We start from the raw sequence: 22,051 nt of genomic DNA, 5'->3' as shown, positions 1-22,051 counted from the left end.
GCGTATCCAATTCCATCTGTCTTGTGTTTCTCTCTATGGGTTTAGGAGGATTAAGGTATCTTGCATCCTAATATATTCTCTACTATTTGGTCAGATAGGATGTTGACCAAGCATGAATTCCACCCGCCATCCCAGTGCTCCCTGACTGGCATGAGGGTCCATGCAAGGGAAAACAGGTGTGGGCACTTCATCTTTAGTGAGTCGAGAGCCTACCATTCATCAAGACAAAATTGGAAGGATGTACCATCCCCCAGCTTGGCATTGAAGACGTCTCAGACTTGAGGAAGACTTGCCTTGGCCTATACCAAGACGTAGAGGACACTCAGACCATGGCCGTGCTACTCTCCCAGTCCAAGCTAGATTCATAGTTGTCCTCCAAACCCATGTAATCATATCTGCACATTATGTCCCAACATAATAGGGCTACCTCCCTTCCTCTGCCCATTATCTCGGCAAAAGGATCTTGTCCTTATACCCTCTACGCGATTGCCCACCCCCATTAATTATTTCAGCACTGAGAGGTAGAAGATGGGTATCTATGAGAGCATGTGTCTCAATAACACCTATGATTCGTCCCTCTACAGCACTCTTGCACGTCATCCCTCTAACTTTTGCTCCACCTTCTCTAACACTATTAATCAATCCATATTCTTGATATGAACCAGGCAGACCCAAATATATCATGGGTTAATGTCCCACTCGGCGTCCCTAAGCCCTAGAACATAGGACTTCCTCTTCTTCCGATAACTTTAAGCCAACAAAGGCTAACTTGGCGCATTTAATGTGTAGTCCTGAACAATCCGCCAACAAGTCGAACAGTATGGATAGATTTTTGGCCTCCTCCTTTGAACCCTCCATCAAAAATGCAGTGCCATTTGTGTATCATAGCAGACGGATATCCGTTGTGAAACTACATTCCAAAATCCCCACCATTAGAGCAAGCTTTTGTTGTGCTTATGGCATGGGTATCCATTGTCAAGACAAAAAGCAGCAGTGCTAGAGGGCAACCACGTCTAAGCACTCTTTGTGACTAAACCTACTCCTTTTGGGGTGCCCATTCACCAATACCGGAAATGAGTAGGACAAATTACATCTCTTAGTCTACCCCACTTATTATGTTGGAAAGCCTCGGCATTGCAAAGATGCCCATAGGAAATCCCAATCAAGGCCGTCATAATCCTTTGTGAAATCTATCTTCCACATAAACCCCTTGGCCTTCATTCTTTTTCACGTCCACAAATTTTTTGTAGATACAACTACACCGAAAATGAGACATCTTTTCTGATTTTTGGCCATCTATTTGTTTCCTTCATATGAATCCCCTAGTGATAAGCTACTCTTCAAGACCATGGAATATCTCTTTCTTGGCTATAATCACAACCACATGAGATGGCAGTGCTATAGTTATCTTCTCTACGTTGAAGACATCGTAATTGAATTTACTCCTTTATTCAACTCGATTTCCTGATCCTCTCTCATCACTCCTCAGGTCAGTAAAACTGATCTTCAACTCCCAGCCCACTTTGTCATGTACCATTACTCTTTCCTAACCTCCTCTTGATGTGCCTGTGGCAAATACCTTACCTCAGCCTCCTGAGAAGCTTTTTATCCATCACTATGTCCTGGTCCTCTGTTGTCTCATGACATCCCGCTCCCCACAACCTGATACATCTCAAATGATGTACCAAGATTCAGATTTGATGAACAATGTACCTTGAATTCCCTCTTCTCTCTTCTCCACAGTTTCTCTATGACACTATAGGAAAGAGAGGAGAGGGAAGGAGAAACGAGACTCAATGGAATGAACAAACTAACTTGACTTGATATTTTCGATGGGGTTCCTTGGCTTATATATGTGCCAAGTTGTAAGTTCACATGGGCTAATAGTAGAAGGCCCAATACCAGAAAGCATCAAAAATGGAAATGAATAAAAGAAAGAAATGACTAAAAAAAGAAATGTTCCGGCTGACAAGATGTATTCTTCCCAAAATATTTCAATAGATTTCAAAATGGTTGTCTGAACGGTCGCAACCTAGAGAGAAGAGAGCACAGAGAGAGGCAGGGATAGTCAACTCAGTGGTTTCGCCATCATGGGACCTGAATGAGAGGGGCCTCAGGGGGATGGTACATCATCGAAGCGCTTGTCTTCCCCCTTTCAAAGGGATGGCAGAGGAAGAGAGTTAAGGGAGAGAGGGGGAGATGGATACAGGCGCGTTGAACGACAGAGGGAACTCATAATGAGTATCAAGTTACCTCAACAGTGTGGAAGACCCTTTGAATTATAAGCCCGAATTGGATCTAAAAGGGCTTTTCTCTTAGTGAGGTGATTCTGAGGTGGAGTTTCTCATATATCCGGCCTGTGATTGCATCACCCCATTCTCGTCCTTTCATTATTATTCATGTGTTTGAAGGTGATAGAGGCTTGATTTATATCTTTATAAAGGAAAGGATTTAAGGGGAGGAGAGATAAAGAGAGAGTATAGATAAACAGATACAAATGGCTACATGCCCAGATTGGTGCCTGTCAAGAGGATTTCCCAATCCAACAAGTTCTACACTAACTTTCGTAGGGGAGCGGTACACGTATTTAAAACAAGACTGATCTAAGGACAAATTAAGGAAATACTCCTGAGGGGTTGAGGATCCAATGAGTTTCCCTCTATCTTTGTGTTTCTTAACACTTTGTCAAATGCTCCTGCTCCTAAAGTAAGAACTATAGATGATGAAGCTATCATTTAACAAGTAAGAAATTTCACCAACCTTTCTCAAGAAACCAAATCAGCCGATTGAGGAGCAGTGGTCCAATAAAACCCATGACATCATTAGTGATCTGAATGATGTAATTCAAATAAAGATCAATATTATGAAATTTTGGGCATTTTGTAAAGTTAAAAACTAGTATCCAAATAAAAAATACAGATAGATGCTTCTTCCAGGACTAATCATTAGACTGTAGAATAATTGTTTTCCGTAGGTCTAAAGACAAAAAATAGTAACTCAGTTTTGCGAGGACTCTATGCTCACTATGTGATATAAAATTATTCAATATTCAGTTGGACTGATCGACTGAAAAATTCATTTCTTCTTGATTTCCATGTGTCCCAAATTTTCAAAACTATAGATACTTCAAGTAACAGTTAGAAAATAGCATTCTCATTGAGAAAAGAAGTCAAGAGCAACCAAAAGAAAGAGATGGTTAGAGACTAGTATTTTTGCAAATTCTAAGAAAATGGCAGTGAATACCACATATTGAAGCTACTGGAAGATAGCTTCAATTTTTTGAAAAGATTCCCTCCATTTTATTTGGGGGGGAAAACTGAAAAACCTCAAAATCTAAAAACACAAAGAGGCGGAAGAAAAATATCAATCCATCTGTTGTATCCAAGTCTCGTGTGAGATTAATAAATATATCACTTACACAAAAAGGGAATTATCTCCTGAAGTATGATCTGTTTCTTTTTTTCTGGATACATTCAAAGGTAATAGCCCAATGATTCTAACATTCTTTCAGTGAAAAATGATAAGCTCCTACAGAGGACTAAGCAGTAAAAGGGCAAAGAGGCATGCCCAAGCCCAATGAATGGGGTCCATCTGACTATTTTGGAGTTTTTGTACCATTAGGTTTTGCTATAAAACTCTAGTAAGGGTGACTCGGGTTTGTCATGGTATATTTTGGCAGTCTCCTAGGAGTGCCGCCATTGAATCTGGCTAGGAACCACTCTGCTGGCACCAGCAGAGCTTGAAGGCTCCCTCTTTCTTGTCTTTTCTTTCTCATATGAGCTCCCAGTGGATTTTTGAGAAGGATCTACCAGACACGAGAAGTTTATGCTAAGTAAATGACTTGATCGTCATAAATTCCATCCAACAGATTCAAACAAGTACATTTGAAAAGCAAATAAGAGGATGCTAAGGATTCAATCTTGTCATAGCACAGCTGTCAGAAAGAATAAATATAAATAACTACCTTTAATAGCCCCAAGCATAGGTATGCCAACCCATATGAAGAATACATGACCTTCAATAATGATGGAGCAGACGGATGAATAGCTTTCTCCTTAGTCCAACAAGAAAAAAATGTTAAATGGCAAGAAGTTGGAGAAATTTGGTCTGGAAGTGGAGTAAGATCGCGAAATTCGAGTTGTCTCAGAACACCAAGATCCAGCATAGACTTCGCTGGAAGAAAAGTCAGCAAGCTCCAACAGTCATGAAAGGTATACACCTGGATCATCAAAGCCAAAATATTATCCCATTCCAACCTGATGAATTTTAAAAAATAATAATAAGGGAGATTGCCTGAGAATAGTGACCAACCTGATGCTATTGAAATAGATAAAATGTTCAATACAGATGATGACCAAAATGGCCTTCCCTTCAACCCTTTCTAAACCATTATGTCATACAAAGCTCCACATCATGAAGCACTTGGTCCATTGAGACCGTCCTCCCCTAAACACCATGTCATTAAAGTGTGACAAGCCTTTACCAAAGACTTATCACAGCAAGAGGAAATGCAGGATGGGTGCGCACATGCATACTAATTACATGTGTAGCCTTGTTTGAACAAAGGGAGGAAGAAATTCTACAAAAAGAGGATACATTTTCCATCAAGAAGTAGTTTGACATCAATGGAGTAGGAAGATCGGATATTTTCTGCTTCACTGTCATCAAGGAGAGTCCAATCTGGTCATCCATCTCAATTCTAGGAGGGAGGAATGTTAGTGAGAGGCCTCTCCTAGTGGGTCATGTTCTATAAACCCACTAGGCTCCCTCACTTATCACTAACTCATATTCTCCTCTCTCTCTCTCCTAGGGTATATATACCCCTCATGTACATTCTAGTTAAGGAATTCATTCTTCTTCTTCTTCTTCTTCTTCTTCTTCTTCTTCTTCTTCTTCTTCTTCTTCTTCTTCTTCTTCTTCTTCTTCTTCTTCTTCTTCTTCTTCTTCTTCTTCTTCTTCTTCTTCTTCTTCTTCTTCTTCTTCTTCTTCTTCTTCTTCTTCTTCTTCTTCTTCTTCTTCTTCTTCTTCTTCTTCTTCTTCTTCTTCTTCTTCTTCTTCTTCTTCTTCTTCTTCTTCTTCTTCTTCTTCTTCTTCTTCACCATCACCCTCTCAATCTGCTCTTTGCTCGCGGATCTCCTCTCCCTGCTTCCTTGATTTGGGAAAAGGGGGCCTTTTTCGCTGCTGCCCGCGAGCAGCCGCCCGCGAACCGCCGCCCGCAAGCAGCCGCCCGCGAGCAGCGCCCGCGCGCCGCTCGCGAACTGCCACTCGCGAGCAGCGCCGCGCGCGCTCGCGAACTGCCACTCGCGAGCAGCGCCGCGAGCAGCGCCCGCGAGCAGCGCCCGCGAGCAGCGCCCGCGAGCAGCGCCATGAGCAGCGCCGCGAGCAGCGCCGCGAGCAGCGCCCGCGAGCAGCGCCCGCGAGCAGCGCCCGCGAGCAGCGCCCGCGAGCAGCGCCCGCGAGCAGCGCCTGCAAGGAGCGCCCGCGGCCGTCTTCAGAAAGGGTATAAATGCTTTCATCCCTCTTCTCGTCGGTTTTTCGTCTCCGCCAATGTCACCTTCTCTGAATTTCAACCCTTCTTCTCTCCCTCATCTCCTCCGGCCCCCCACTTGGAGCCGGATCTGGTTCTGGAGCCCGCTGCTCCCTTTCCTCCCACCGTCGTCTCTCCTCCCACAGTCGTTCCACCCTCCTCTTCTTCTCCTCCACCGGTCGGCCTTCCTTCCTCACCCATTGCGCCTACTCCATTATCTTCCTCCCCCGAATCCTCGCCTCCTGCTTCCGCTCCCTCCCCGTCTGCTGAGTCCTCGCCTTCCTCTCTTCCGCCAGCCATTTCCGAGTCGTCTTCTTCTCCTGCTGACGATGACTCCCCTGACTTGCCTATCGCTTTGCGTAAAGGGGTCCGCCAGTGCACCCGCACTCCCCTTTACCCCCTCTCTCACTATCGCTCCTTCGCCAGGGTGAGTACTCCTACCGCCTGTTTTTGACCCGCATCGACTCTGTCTTCGTTCCACGCCGCTTAACCGATGCTATCGCTTGTCCTCATTGGAAAGCGGCGATGGATGAGGAGATGCGCGCCTTGCTCAAAAACCACACGTGGGATGTGGTTCCTCTCCCGCCCGGGAAGACGGCCGTCTCGTGCAAGTGGGTTCACACCCCCAAGCACAACGCCGATGGCTCCCTGGAACGCCGCAAATCGCGGCTCGTGGCTCGTGGCTTCACTCAGTCCTACGGCGTCGACTACGCCGACGCGTTTTCTCCGGTCGCGAAGATGGACACCGTCCGCCTCCTCCTGGCGCTGGCCGCTCATCATGGGTGGTTGATTCGCCAGTTCGACGTTAAGAACGCCTTCCTTCATGGCGATCTTACCGAGGAGGTCTACATGCATCATCCTCCGGGCTACCCTCTCGGGCCTCCGGGGACCGTCTGCCGACTGCGGAAGTCCTTGTATGGACTGAAGCAGTCACCGCGGATGTGGTTCGGCCGCTTCAGCTCCGTCATGCGCGCCGAAGGGTACACCCAGAGCAATGGGGAAGCCACTCTCTTCTTCCGTCACGGCCCGGCCGGGGTCGCTATCCTGGTCGTTTATGTGGACGACATCCTGATCACCGGGTCGGACACTGCCGAAGCTTCACGCCTCAGCCGCTCCCTTGCCCGCGAGTTCGAGATCAAGGCCCTTGGTCAGCTCCGGTACTTCTTGGGGCTCGAGGTGGCCTACTCGGCTCGTGGTATCTTCATCAGCCAGCAGAAATATACGGTGGACCTGCTGACTTTGACGGGTATGACCGACTGTGCTCCTGTGAAGACCCCCATCGACCCCAACGTCAAGTTGGGCGCCGGGGGTGACTCTCCGCCGGTCAGCACCCATCAATATCAGCAGTTGGTGGGGAAACTTCTCTATCTGACCCACACGCGTCCCGACATCAGCTATGCAGTTAGCCTTCTCAGTCAGTTCATGCATGCTCCGCATGAGATTCATCGTCAGGCAGCTCACCGGGTGCTCGCGTACCTGAAGGGCTGTCCCGGGAAGGGTTTACTCTTCCCCCGGAGCTCAGAGCCGACTGTAAAGGTATATACAGACGCTGACTATGCAGGCTCGACTGTGGACTACCGGTCTACCACCGGTCTTTGCATCTTTGTCTTCGGGGGCCTTGTGAGCTGGAAAAGCAGCAAGCAGGATCGTGTCTCCCGTTCGAGTGCAGAGGCGGAATACCGGGCACTTGCGGATGGGGCCTCTGAGGCTCAGTGGATTCACGGGGTGCTCCGCGAACTTCGCGTCGAGTACACCCGTCCGATCCACTTTTATTGTGACAACAAATCGGCTATTGCCTTGGCTCAAAATCCGGGCCAGACGGGTCGCATCAAGCACATGGAGATCAACCGCTACTTCTTCAAGGAGCGGATGGACGAGGGCTTGTTCGACTTGTCTTTCGTGCCATCATCCGACCAGGCGGCCGATGTTCTCACGAAGGGATTATCAAATCCTCTCCTTGTTCGTGCTACCTCCAAGCTTGGCATGGATGACATCCATACCTCGCTTGCGGGGGGCTGTTAGTGAGAGGCCTCTCCTAGTGGGTCATGTTCTATAAACCCACTAGGCTCCCTCACTTATCACTAACTCATATTCTCCTCTCTCTCTCTCCTAGGGTATATATACCCCTCCTCATGTACATTCTAGTTAAGGAATTCATTCCTCTCCTTCCTCCAAGCCCTAGCATGGAGTTCAACAAGGAAGAAATTGTGTAAAAAGAGGATGCATTTTCCATCAAAAAGCAGTTTGACATCAATGGAGGGGGAAGATTGGATATTTTCTGCTTCACTGTCATCAAGGAGAGTCCAAACTGGTCATCCATCTCAATTAGAGGAGGGAGGATGCTGATCCAATTGCTTCATCCAAATTACTCTCATTCCAATTTCTTACTCTTAACTTCCTGTCCTTGTGCTTCACTTCTGTCTGTTCTCATTTTGGATTTGTTGACTTCAATTACCGCCTTCCATGTTTGGTACTGTCAACCTCTGAAGACCTCTATCGAGATCTATTGTGAAGGATTCTTCGGAGGCCAATTCTCTTAGCAGGAGCTCCTACCAAACCAGAACCTTAACACGGTGCATCCAGATTGCCCATATCACTATTAACAGCCTTTCGCCTACTTTGGGATCTATTGTGATGCCCACTTTCACATCCAAAAAAGAGATGAGTGAAGTATTCCTCACCCCTTGTGCACATAATGCATCCTGCCAAGGCATCCGGGAGTTTTGTTTCCAGAAGACTCATGTCACTAGTGGCTGTCTCATCTTTGCAGAACGAACAATATCCACAACAAGCCACATGGTCTTGGTTGTTGGATCATCCAATGTTCCCTCTCTGATCTTCATTTATGTATCCCTTAGAGAAAAACTGCCACACCACTCCCCGCCATCTTGCCTCTCGTGCAAAGGTCTAAAATGTATGAGTGCAAGTTGCGTGACCATCAAATCTTCAACCCTTAATTCCGACATAGCCATTGATTTCCATGCTCAATTCCAACATTCTCTGACTTTTGGTGAGGGGAATCCATGCAAGGGCATTAAAGTCTTGTAAACTCCAGTTGTAGAGTACCTTTAGCCGACCACTCCAGCCACTACCTAAAAATGAAGCCGACAACTCCTGGGTGGGAGGAAAGATCCAAACCATGCCACGCAAAAATGGAGATTCCCCTCTGAGTCTAATTACATGCCTCTCCCAATCTAGCTGCAACCCATAACTATACTTCAAAATGTTCAAAAACAGATCCTCCTCTAAATCCCATAATTCTTTCCACCCATTTTGTCAACAATGCCAAATTCATGGATTAAAGATGGAGAATTCACAAGCCCCCTGATTCACAGGTATGCACACTACATCCCCAAGAGACCAAGGACATCCCCCTATTATTCCCGAATTCTGATCCTCTCCAAAAAAACCTCCACATCACACCTTTCAAATGCTTTCCAACACCCATAAATATCTTGAATATCTAGAAAATTGGAATTGCAAAAAGAAAAGACACAGTAGCACCAAGCTTCACCTCTGTTTGGCCATCCATCTAATCTTCTTTCCACCTCCTTTGTCACCAGCAGCCATATTGTGTTCAAGAGTCATCCCCTATCAATGGTAGGCCTCAGTAATGCACAGGAAGTGATTTGATGGGTTGTCTCTATGACTCTAGAGGAGTGTGCCTCCTCTCTAATGATTTTTTACTTGCAAATGCAGGCTTGTCACCATTGATGTGTTGGCCCAAAAATTTTGTAAATAAGTCTAATAATGTGGCGACATAACTAGCTTTCTCCATAGAGCCTTCAATAAACAATGCAGTGTCATTTGTGCATTACAGTAATGGAATGTCATTTGGATAGCTCATGGTCTGGAAACCCCTTGTTAAGATACCGAAGTAATCTTAACTATCAAGATCTCGAGATATAGGAGATGAACTCAAACACGAGCGGAAATGCGAGATCTCTGGATTTAGTACGTCGCCCATACAGAAATCAAATCCTCAAGTAGAAAGATGAAGTCGCATACAAGAGTTACAAGTAGTAGAAATAAGAACTAGGAATTGAAGTACGAGAATATCCTAGCTGAGATCTGGAGACTGGTGGCCGGATCGGACGTCGTCAGCTCCGACAGGAGAGAATCTCCTGCCGCAGAGCCCTTGGCTCAACTGTTACACGTCCCTTCTCTTATATAGCCTTGAATCGACGGCGCCTTCCCGCTCTTATTCAAATGCTCCCACATGTCGGATCAGCCCGCACGTGTGGAATTATTTACCCGCTTTCTCTTTGTTTGGTAAGTTCTTGTTAGATGCTTATCACCCCTCAAAAACCTATGTGCACAAGCTTTAAGGATACATTCACCAAAACATCCACTGCTAAGACGAACAATAATCAGGCCAATAGAAATACTTGTCTGACACCCCTTTGCGGATGAATCAATCTTCCCTCCAGGCATCCATTCGCCAAGATCAAAAAAGAGAGGGATATAATGCATTGCCACACCCATGCCAAACATTCAACAGGAAAACCTCTCTTCCTCATAGAGAACCATAAAAATTTCCAATCACGGAAATCATGCCTTTGGAAATCAACTTTCATCATGAAACCCTTTGTCCTGTTTTGCTTCCATGGTGCTGGTATTTTGCCTGCCACTATTGTGCAGTCCACAAGTTACCTATTAGGAATGAAGGCTGCCTGAAAAGGCCCGACTAGATCTCTCCCTGCCCTTGTGCATCACCCGTCTGCATTTGGGGCTTACTGCCTTTGTCTCCTTCCGGCTACCAATCAAATTGATGATGACCATAGCTCTATACAGCTGGAAAAGTACCTGCTCACTGCACTCACTTGCATGGTGGCCCCATTCCAAACATCTGAAACAGATTCTCCTTGCAGATAAATCCCTGTGCATTACATCTCATTCGGTCTGTGCTAACTTTGTTCGACATGATCTCATCTTCACCGCTCCTTCTTCGACATTTTGCCTCTCGTTTTGAATGTTAACTGATTCATCGCTCCCATGAGACTTGCCTTTCCCACTGGTTGGGAGCCCTCCTTCCTTTCTTTGACCATCTCCCATAAGACCTACATGCCATTGTTTGTCGGGTGCACCAGTCCCACGTCCATATACCCATGGCCCGATGCAACCACCCAGACCCCTTAAATAAGAATACACTTGTCCCCAACCAGTGAACTGGGTCATTAGACCACCATTTCTACCTCCATCCCAGCGAGTGCTTTCTCCATTCAAATTTTGTCTTCCTCCAATTATTATAGCGATGTCGGTCCCTGTTTTTGTAGCCAGTCATGTTGCCTCGCTATGTCTGTTGTCAACCTTTGTTGACAAAGCCACAAACACACCCTCTTTGCTGCCAATCTGTCAACCAACTGTTTGTCTACCTTGGCTCCCATCTGCCTGCACTAAATTTTGTCGACCATTGTGAGAATATACTGGCTCCCATCTATCCCTGAATGTGCTGTGGACCATCCATTGCTAGAATGACGTAGGGAAAGGAGCACACTCAACTGACCAACTGCTGCTGGGTAGAAGAGGGATAGAGAGGATGGTGGGAGAAGTTGGCCGCTTTTGGGTGTGTGTGTATGCTGGGGGGGGGAGGGATGGGTGGGTGGGGAGTGGTGCAGCAGAACATGATTTAACATGCATTCAAAACAATCTAGTTTAATAAAATTTTAGACCCGAAAACAAAGTTTCCCAATGAGTGCTTTAGGATGGGCCTATGGATCTATTGACGGCACATAGTCTCTCGATCAAGTGCTGAAGCGGAGTTCCGTGCCCTTGCGCATGGTCTTTGTGAAGCACTTAGGATTACCCAACTGCTTCGTGAACTAAGGTGTCCGGTTTCTTCCCCTGTTCAGCTGTTCCGTCCAGCATTGCTCATGATCCCGTCCAGCATGATCGTACAAAACACATTGAGATCGATCGACATTTCATTAAAGAGAAGCTTGAGTCTGGAAATTTCTGCACGCCATATGTTCCGTCAGCTGAACAGCTTGCAGACATCTTCACCAAAGGGCTTCATGTCCCTCGGTTTGAGGAGCTCTGTTCCAAGCTGGGTGTGGAAAACATCCACGCTCCAGCTTGAGGGGGAGTGTTGACATTATTGTCTCCTTTCCTTTTTTTTCTTTTCTTCTTTCTATTATTAGCTCCTTTCTATTATTAGCCCATTAAGGGCCCTTTCTATTATTAGCCCATTAGGGCTCCCTATAAAACCCCTTGTAATCTCTTTGTTTGTGAATCAAGAATTGTTCTTTCTTCTTGTCTTCATTAACTAAAGGGTCCTTTGTTGGATCTATCTTTCCCCCATCTGCCCCTAGCTACCCCATCTAAGATTATTTTTTCCTCTTGGAGACTCCCCTCAAAAAAATCCTCCATGTCTCCATTGTGTCTTCTAACTGAGGGTTCTCCCTTACAGATCTTTTTACTCATATTATCTCTCTACCATTTTAGAACCTATCCATTTATCTCCCGTTCCATCTATAGAAATAAAAAGGTTTCTATCCAAAATTGTGGCGGAGGAAAAAAGTTCTCTCTTGAAGGGAACTCAAAATGATGGGCCGGCAAAGGCCAAATCTTGAGAACTGAACAAGCATCTTAAGGTTACCAAGTTTTTTAATTCTTAGGCTGAATATTCCGGCATGCCATGAGGGATTTATTAAGAAATAGGAATCAATAATGTATTAGAGCAGTAAAATCCAATTTCATTGATGTCGTGTCACAAATGTATAGGTGAAGCTCAAAATGACTCTTCCTGAAGAAGGAAAAATCACTTGTTTCAAAAGTTGCAGCACATTACATAGAGAAAACACATGAGTCTAGAGATCTACTTCGCGTCTACCTAGTAACATTAGAAAAATTTGAAATAAAGCAATGTGAAAATGATGAAAACCATGTGAAAATGACTTCATAGGGGGACAACACAATAATGAAAATGATGTGATCCTCCCCAAGAGAGTTGAAGTTCTGTCAGCTGGAATGAGGAAAGGAGAGTTAGAGAGAAGACAAAGAAAGCTAAGAAATGAAATGCATTGCAATGATAGGATCATCAAGAATTCTGGTAAGTAGAGCTTCTACCTTGTTTCTGAAAAGGCCCTAATAAAACTTATCATAATAAGAGAGGTAAAAGATATGGGGGTTCACACGGGGGACACACAAGAGAGTTTTCAAATATTTGAAAGCGAGAAAGATAGTGATACGATCCCAAACCTTACAGAAGGTCAGACCCGTCTTTTCATCGTTTTAGGATTCCCTTTGAAACAGAGTGGCCCTCCCCTTTAAGAGATCAGGCTGAATGCATTGGAATTGGAAGCTTCTTGTCTCTTCTCCCTCAACGTCCAAGTTACGTCTCTCTCCTTTGCAAATTCTATCCCTCGTGATCATATCTACTTCACGGCATCTTCAGACAGCTTGTCCTTGGTTGATCCCTGCCTCCTCCATTCATCCTCTCCTCCGACCAATCCCGTTCACCTCTCATTCCCTGGAACTCTCTCGCTCTCTCTTGCTCGTTTCTCCCCTCAGCCCTATTCCATCTCTAAATAATTGGTGTATTTTATTTTCAAAATCACACCGAAGTCACATTGTACAGTGAAGAATGTATCAGATACCTGCTATAAATAAAGGAACCCATGGAGGGAAGGGGATATTTTGGCATTTCTCGAAATACAGTTGGGGGATGAGAGATTCTCTAGACCTTAATATGGTCTGTCAAGCGCATTTATGGCCAAAAGAAGACCCGACAGGGGCCCAACTTGGAAGTGCAGGTCCAGCCCGCTTCGGCACCTACTTAAGCCCTTCCTCCCTGGAGATAGGGCAGGAAGAAGAATCACTTATGAGTCCCTCTAGTACCCTCTCCTCTACTCCGTTCTGGTCATGACTCTCCCTTTCCATGCTCACAGGCCCGACATCATCCCCCTGCTGAGAAACGACCATTTGTCGGCAATCATTCGTCATCCTCGCAACCATTCCTGTTCTCTCCTCTCTACCCCAGGAACTCTTCTTTCGTCTGTCCCCCCCCCTCATCTCTCTGTGAATGACTGTGGACGAATCTTGATCATTTGGAATATCATTCTGGTTTAGAAAGTGTGTTACAAGGGCGGACCGATCACATTCCCAAACCGGGATCGTATCAGACCTGAAAAAAATAAGAGAAGCCGATCCAGCCTATCCATCAATCAGTGTATAGAAGTATCTTTGATCCATCTTCTTTGTCCTCTTCGGTATAAGGAGCAACCAATCTGAATTCTTCAGTTCTTTCGAGTGTACTTTTGTCTCTAAATCGAAGTTGACTAGGCACGGGGACTTCCTTAATCGTTCTAATACATGTTGATTTCATTCGTTGCTACTCCACTTATAGAAGATTTCTTTTCCGACTTGTTATGTCCAAACATCCCTATTCTCTCTACCTGATCTAGGTTGAGTATCAATAGGGGAGAGGGAACATTAATCATCAGCTTCATCATTCATTTCAGAAACTTTTATATCTTTTCTTCACAAAAAAAAGAAACTTTTATATCTATCCATTGTGGGAGATCATCATCAGGGCTGGAGCTTCACGTTGAAAATCATCATCATAGGTCCTTATCTACATTGGCCGATTTTCAAGTCCATATCAATCTCATCGTTTTCTTTCTCGGAATCAGATTTCCTTCAAAATCATATCATGAAATCCAAAAAATAAAAGTCATGTTTGATTTTGCTCTTGCTTCACTTATTAGATAGTCCTCAGTTTTCTTATGGTTTTCCAGGCTCCTAAACACCGAGACTGCTGCTTATGTGTGCATCAGGGAGAGAACACATGAGAAGGATGTGACTCTTTTGCGGAAGAGCAAGAATATTGGCCTGGGGAGCAGAGCGATTGGTGCTACAATGAGAGTGACTCTTATCAATATTTTTATTTTGAATCTTCAGTATCTTAACAGAATAGCACAAAGTGATGATCTAAAATGGCTTTCTACAAGGATAACACGTGGCTGAGGTAGACAAGAAAATAATGATACCTTTGATCCAGAATTATAATCATTATCCTTTGTGTCATCCGAGAGAAGAACCTCCTCAATAGACTCTAGCTTTCTGCATGAAACACAACATTAATTTTGTAATAAGAAATGAAAAAGATGTCAAAATATAGTTTATGTGTAAACTTTAAAAAGTTTCCGAAGTTGAAAATGAAGTCTTATGAGTGGCAAGTCTAAAACGGGTTCAATGTTACAATGATACGAGAATAATATTTTATCACAAAAGACGTTATGAATTCAATATAAATTTTATTTAGTTTTAAGGATGCAAAAAGTCTCCTTACTGTGTATTAATTGATGGGAGAACAGTTTTTCCCATAAAAATAAATTTTCAGAATATAAAGCACTCGGTATATAACACATATTTCATATCCTAAATATTCACAACACATTAATTAGTGAAAACTCTTAGGCCAGTATAATATGAAAGAATAGCCTTATCCGCTCATTATTTTCCACATGGAGGAATAATCTAGGAATAACTTTTGAGTAAGCACATAAAAAATCACAGAAATATTATGCAGTTTTACATGTATATCCGATTTCATGTACGCTGTAATTTTTTTTTTTACCAAACAATGTATGATAGATGACACAATTGTTCTTTCCCGCTCCGCACAGAACAGGGAAAAATGCTCTTATCAAAGCCTGCCATGATGGGTTGGAAAGTGTACCTTTCTTGAGTAAGACACGGTCTGATTCTACTAACAATAACTAGTATCCCAAACATGGCTTCAATAAGAAATGAAAAACTTTCCCTGATGGAGTCTGTTCCCTGCAAAAAAAATTCATGTTATGTACTAGCACTAGATGGTTCGAGAAAAAGATAATAGAATAAAGAATGTGATAATTCTTTCAACAAGAGAAAGTAGAGAATTATGAATTTGTAGACACTTACTTAACCCCATAACAGTTTAAAATTCCCATATGTGCATTCAAGGAAATACAAGGTTAATGATAGGATAAATAAATCGAAAAGGTATTTAATGATTGGTCAAAACTATAGAAAAGATGAATGAATAACTGGAGTAAACAATAATTTACAGGGGTTGAAGTAATCCACATAACTTTAATTGGAACGGATAATGCGTCATAAAATACTGATTTATACCAACAAAGTTTTACAACGATCATTTTTAAACAAAAATGGTTTCTTGTACTTAAAATTAGTCTCGTAATTATTTTGACCACCACGGTATTAGCAGAACGAACAAGAAGGAAATCCAAGAAATTGTAGGAAACAAAAAGGCTAAGGCAATGCATGGGACCAAAAAATACTTTTATACCTTGAGAGAAGAGCTTAAACGAGGAAACTGGAGAAAAACTTTCACAGCCCATGAAAAGCAAAAGATAGGACCACATATAACCGAAAACCAGAGTTCACATTTCAGGAGCACCCCAATTGTCATCTGAAAAGAGAAAAGTTTTCAACTGTAGAGGCTCACTACGTCCTCACAGAATCAGAGCAACATAAACAAGTTTACAGGAACATACCCACAAGATAAGCTGGGAACATCTAAATGCCCACTGATGATATATAGGAACAACCCCCCTTCCGGACTGTGCATAGAGCAAAAGTATTTCATAAAAAGAAAGAGGTGCTCCCAGTGTTGGCCCGACATACAGAGCTAGCTTCAGGTAATTTCCACTCACATTCTACAGCAATTCATGAAAGCATTCATACGTCTTAGAAGTTTGAAATTAATTGTTTGAACATGCCAAGAAATATAGCCTAAGAGATGGCGTGATTTTGTTAAATTAAAGTAAAACGTTGAATCAAACGAGTTGACGGTATTCAAAATAATTATTTGTCCAGGGATTTCCAAATAAAAATGAAAAAGTTAGCAGCGTAACATTTGATGAAGAGAAAGGAGGACTCTGGTCAGAGATTGCCTTCTTCTGTCAAAAAAATTCCAGAGTATGCTCTCACACTAACCATAGCAGAGAACCAAGCAAGTTAAACCTACTATCTCTCAATTGATCGATCGACATATATTATCCCTCCCTCGTCTCTTTCGCACCCAAATACACATTTTCTCTCACTCAATTTATCTCTATCTACCCCCCCTCTTTGTTACAAACACGAATTCTGTCTTTCTATTCATCTATCTCTCTCAATCCTGTCCTCCCTCCGTCTCTCTCTCTCACTCACACACGAACGCAATTTCTCGCTCTATCTCTATTTCTATTTCCCTTCCGCCCTCTCTCTCTCTCTTCCTCCCTCAACCCTCCCTTACTCCCTCTCCTCTCTCTCTTTCTCTCTCCCTCTCTCTCTGTCGTTCTCTCTGTCCCTTCTCTTTCTCTCCCTTTCTCTCTCTCTCTCTCTTTCTCTCCCTTCTCTCTCTTTCTCCCTCTCACTCTCCCTTCTCTCTCTTTCTCACTCTTTCTCTCTCTCTCTCACTCCCTTCTCTCTCTTTCTCACTCTCACTCTCCCTTCTCACTCTTTCTCTCTCTCACACACTCCCTTCTCTCTCTTTCTCTCTCTCTCACACTCCCTTCTCTCTCTTTCTCACTCTCACTCTCCCTTCTCACTCTCTCTTTCTTTCTCTCTCGCACACTCCCTTCTCTCTCTTTGTCACTCTCACTCTTTCTCTCTCACACTCCCTTCTCTCTCTTTGTCACTCTCACTCTTTCTCTCTCACACTCCCTTCTCTCTCTTTCTCACTCTCACTCTTTCTCTCTCACACTCCCTTCTCTCTCTTTCTCACTCACAGTCTCACTCTCCCTTCTCGCTCTTTCTCTCTCATACTCCCTTCTCTCTCTTTCTCACTCACAGTCTCACTCTCCCTTCTCGCTCTTTCTCTCTCACACTCCCTTCTCTCTCTTTCTAACTCTCACTCTCCCTTCTCGCTCTTTCTCTCTCACACTCCCTTCTCTCTCTTTCTAACTCTCACTCTCCCTTCTCGCTCTTTCTCTCTCTCACACTCCCTTCTCTCTCTTTCTCACTCTTTCTCACTCTTTCTCACTCTTTCTCACTCTTTCTCACTCTTTCTCACTCTTTCTCACTCTTTCTCTCTCTCTCACACTCCCTTCTCTCTTTCTCACTCTCTCTACCTTCTCTCTCTTTCTCTCTCTCTATCTCACTCTCCCTTTCTCTCTTTCTCGCTCTCACTCTCCCTTCTCTCTCTCTTCCTCACTTGCACTCTCCCTACTCTCGCTTTGTCTCTCTTTCTCTTCCTCTCCCTTTCTCTTTCTCTGTCTCTCTCTTTCTTTTCCTCTCCCTTTTCCTCTCGCTTCCTCTGCTCTCTCTCCCTCTCCCTCTTCCTCCGTCCCGTCTCCCCTCTCTCTCTATCTCTATCTCAATCTCTCTTTCTCTCGATATATCTCTCTCCGTCCCCCCTTTCTCTATATCTCTATTCTCTGTCTCTGACAAGGCGTCCAGTTAAAGCGAATTCCAATACAGCTTCTTTAACTAGGCTTTCACTGACATAATACCTCCTACGTAGGGTGATTTACGAAAGTCGAAATATTGCAATGCTGCACCGATTAATAGCACGTTACCGTTGGAAATTACGTCTAATGAGAACATGTGCAAGGATTAAATAGAAAGATTACTCAGTAAGTCATTCGTTAGACATACATTGAAGCTTCTTGACGTGTTCCTTAAGCAAAGCGCGGTCACAATAAGAATTATCAATAAATTTGCGCAGAGTCCGAGTGCTGTGAGAAATCTTAAGGAATCGAAAGTGAAGCAGTTCATGTTTCACTCCAACATGTCAAAACTCATGAGACAAATAAGATCATAAAGGATATAAGTCTTCCAGACACAACCTGAGACCGCTTCCATCGTAAACCTGAAAATTTAGAAGACAGAAGATAAAATGTGAAGAATATTGATAAAATTTTTACATCGGCACTTTAATCGCCTTCCAAACGAGATTCCAAGTAAGGCAAAAGGAAAATGTTGTCCAGTTTTTGCCATTAAAACATCTAGGAAATGAAAAAAGAAGTAATCGGATGCGAGGAAATACGAAAAACGACGCGAACTGAGAGAACCGAGAGAAGGATCATGAGATCGCGAAAGTTACCGACATACCGTTCCAGAAGAATCAGGGCAGAGGAAGGCCATGATGATCACTGCAGCGAACACTCCGAATAGAAAGAGTCGGGAAGAGTCGGCCAACAGAACATAAAACATCTACGACCAGGAACTTGACGTGACCCGTTGGGTAAATACGTCCACAGTTTAAGGGTATTTTCGTCTGTCCAAGGAAATGTCGTCGCACGCTCAACGCCTTTACCGTTTCCCAGAGCACGTTATGGCGGGAAAGTCCCCACCTCCCCCTACTTTCACATACTCGCACGCGTGGGTACTCAGCACCTTTCTCCACGTGGCAAACTGGCCCTGGCTTTCGCGTCAACGTGTCACTTCACTTAGGCATAGAATCATGTTTACTCTTTTATCCTCATGCAGCCTCATAAAATTCTTATAGTGCATGGACGTGGACGGGACGGTTTTTTGTCCCAGAATGGAAAAACAGTATCTTCCGCGTCCCTGACTGATTTTGGACGTCCGACGAGACAATCTTTGTCCCGTCCCATCCATTGTCCATGTCCCGGACGACCCTGATTTATATTAGTGCAGTGACGTGGATATGATGGTTTTTTGATCCCATGATGAAAAAATCATCCAGTCCGCGAGATTGGACGAAAACCAGGACCCAAAGTTCGTCCCGAAACAAACGGACGGGACGGTTTTCGTCCACTCGGACGAAAAAAAACGTGCCATCAGTCTCTGTCTCATTGAAAGGATTACGAGATCTGAGGATGGATGGTGACAGCATAGATATTTATATATCTACATAATGTTATTTACGAGTGTAATTATAATTAAAGTATTAGTTGCAAACATTATAATATATGCACGCATTTCACATTAACTAACATGTTGAGGCATTGAGTGATGGGCAGCACAGGTGAGGGTGACGCGGTGAGTAGTGTTCGCCCATTGATATCTGTTATCTGAAAACCAATTAGGGAACGGCACGTCCAGGACGTCATGCATCCCAGCATATGCAAAAATTATTGTCGCGCTTCCCTCACCGTCCCTCCATTGGGTGTCTTGTCACGTCCCCGTCACTGTGAGGTGTCACCGTCACACCACCAGTGACGCGAGAAAACCTATTATTAGCAACGAGTCTTTCTCTCTTCTCTCTCTTATCTCTCTCTTCTGGTTTTTACTACTCTGCGTCTCTACATCGGCCAGAAATCTTGTGATTAGCCACCCGTTCGATGTGTCTAAGAAGGTGTCCTCTTTAACGCGGCCTACACTCCTGCCCCCCCCCTCCATTAACTTGAGTTTCCTGTTTCACGCACAATCAACTAAAACGAAGACTCTCTCTCTCTCATCTTGATATCCAGTAAAGTTGACTGAAATCTAGAAGGGTATTTTTTGGGTCAGCGAAGGGCGATCGGCGCAATCTTGGGCATGCTTACGATGACCAGACAAGAGTCGGTCAGATCCAGTTCATACTATTTATAATATTTCCAGTTGCATAATCTCTCGATAAAGATTAATAATGTGAATGCAGACAATATGTCCATCGTGTTTACAGACCATATTACATGTGCCCGGCTGCTACATTGTCTAGTTCTCTCCTTAGTTAATTTTTTTAATGTATTTATAAATAACCTCACGGCCGTCATCCGTGACGGTCGGACACGCGTCCTGGGCTCCCCTTCACTGTCACATCATTGTCACACCCCCTCCGTCATCTGTCACTGTCACAGTCACGTACCCCTAAAACTGTCACTGTCATGTCATCCATCGCGTTTTCATCACGGTGACGTGTGACGTGACGTATGACGCTTGCCGTTCCCTACAACCAATACCTGATATTCAGATAAATGGGGCAGTTTCAGATACTGGATATCCGATATCGGCTAGATATTGAATATCTATCTGATACTTGATATTGGGACAGATATTATCAAGACTCTGTACGTGGCAGATGTTAGTACCAAATATGGAATCTGATACCCGATATCAAAATGAGATAGCCAAATATTGGATATCAAAATCCTTACCAAAACTCAGTAACCAGATAACAGTATGTGATATTCGAGTACCGGTTAAAAAATGGGGTATTATCCCATATGAAAAATATATAATAATTTAAAATATTATAAATACCTCTGAACATATTTGAGTTAAAAAAATGTGTTCTACCCTTTGTCAATACTGTATGTGTGATGGACCCATACTGGGCTCTGCGATTTTGTATTGTCTGGTGAATTTTTTATTATTTCAGGACTAAGCACAAAAAGATTAAGTGAAATATTAATTGTACAAACTTTAATAAAATTAGTAAATGCTTAAACATACTATGTATAGCTCCTAGAAGCTTATATTTGTATTATAAATTATTTAAACTACGTTTCTATTTATATTTTGGATATTGAAAAAAAACAAATATCTTACACCTATACAAGACAGCGTCGTCCAATCCTCGAGAAGAAGAGGGATGCCAATATCGAGATGGGTAACAGTATATGATATTGCTACCATATGAATAAGTGATGGGTAAAATGCATGCCACTTGTGTCATGAGAATAACTCACCAATAAATAATAAACATATCAAGAAACACGTGGACATGAATACGGATGTCTATTAGAAACATATTGAGGCTTGCCATCCTCTATGACACAACAAAACAAAGAGACTTATTGACAAAAAACATCTGTCTATCACCCAGAATATGAATGGTAGATCACATGGAGTAGCACAACAACATCGACCTTCGAAGGGGCATGTTTTAGATGAGATGAAAAATGTAATTACTGATTTTCACTTGATTAGCTAATATGCTTTGGAGTATTATTGAGGATGTAACATTTAAATAATTGTGGCCTTGCGCAATGCCAGTTGACTTAGACCCACCCAACACAAATAGAATTACATGGAGGACACACCACATTTATCGTCACATGAAAGGGGAGCTTGAAAAAATAAGGGACGAGGACAAACAAGTGTCGCCCGTTGATGATGCATGGACTATGAATAGTGTTCTTACATTTAGGCACAACCATTCATTGGGTGGATCCAAAGTGGGTGTACCAAAAGTACTTGCCATTTGAGAGCTCGTTAGCAGACATCACAACGAGAATGTGGCACCATCCATTGTCCAAAACAACGAGTTTGACATATGCGACGAGGTCTACAACTCCAAAAAATTGTTAGACATTTGCTCTTAAATCGATGATTGTATATCTAACACTTGTTCGGGAAGCATACATTGTGAATATAGGAAATGTACATGGCCTACAAGTCAATTGTATGTTCCATGTCTCATTCAATATTTATTGATAATATATATATTCATTATGTTACACGTGTGATGCTTAAAATTTAAGTCGAATGATTAAGTTAATTAGGGTGAGATCATAATAGGGTGATCACTAGTCTTTAAAAATGTGTTTTAAACATTCCCATTCAATGATACTAAAAAGGATATCAAAATGTATAAATATAATAACAATACATAGTCTTACTCATACAATGTGTAAGGCAGAT

At 43.3% G+C, this 22,051-nt stretch overlaps 1 protein-coding gene across 2 annotated transcripts in view; it reads right to left on the bottom strand.

Annotated features, from left to right (window-relative positions):
* The window catches only part of ABCC13 (multidrug resistance-associated protein 11), a 55,847-nt gene extending 36,967 nt beyond the window's left edge, over positions 1-18,880 (bottom strand). The window contains exons 1-8 of one of the 2 annotated variants that reach the window (XM_078587387.1): positions 18,572-18,880; positions 18,116-18,329; positions 16,030-16,191; positions 15,822-15,944; positions 15,210-15,310; positions 14,518-14,590; positions 3,965-4,219; positions 2,761-2,830 (exon numbers count right to left, since the gene is read on the bottom strand). In XM_078587387.1, coding sequence (XP_078443513.1) covers positions 2,761-2,830; positions 3,965-4,219; positions 14,518-14,590; positions 15,210-15,310; positions 15,822-15,944; positions 16,030-16,191; positions 18,116-18,235 — 904 coding nt within the window. In that variant the 5' untranslated portion in view covers positions 18,236-18,329; positions 18,572-18,880. The remainder of the gene's footprint in view (positions 1-2,760; positions 2,831-3,964; positions 4,220-14,517; positions 14,591-15,209; positions 15,311-15,821; positions 15,945-16,029; positions 16,192-18,115; positions 18,330-18,571) is intronic. The other variant, XM_078587386.1, reaches the window with a different exon arrangement.
* Positions 18,881-22,051: the final 3,171 nt, after the last annotated feature.

The sequence above is a fragment of the Wolffia australiana genome, chromosome 15 (genome assembly GCF_029677425.1).
Source record: "Wolffia australiana isolate 7733 chromosome 15, ASM2967742v1".
NCBI classification, from domain to species: domain Eukaryota; kingdom Viridiplantae; phylum Streptophyta; class Magnoliopsida; order Alismatales; family Araceae; genus Wolffia; species Wolffia australiana.
This window is presented reverse-complemented; position numbering and strand designations above follow the sequence as displayed.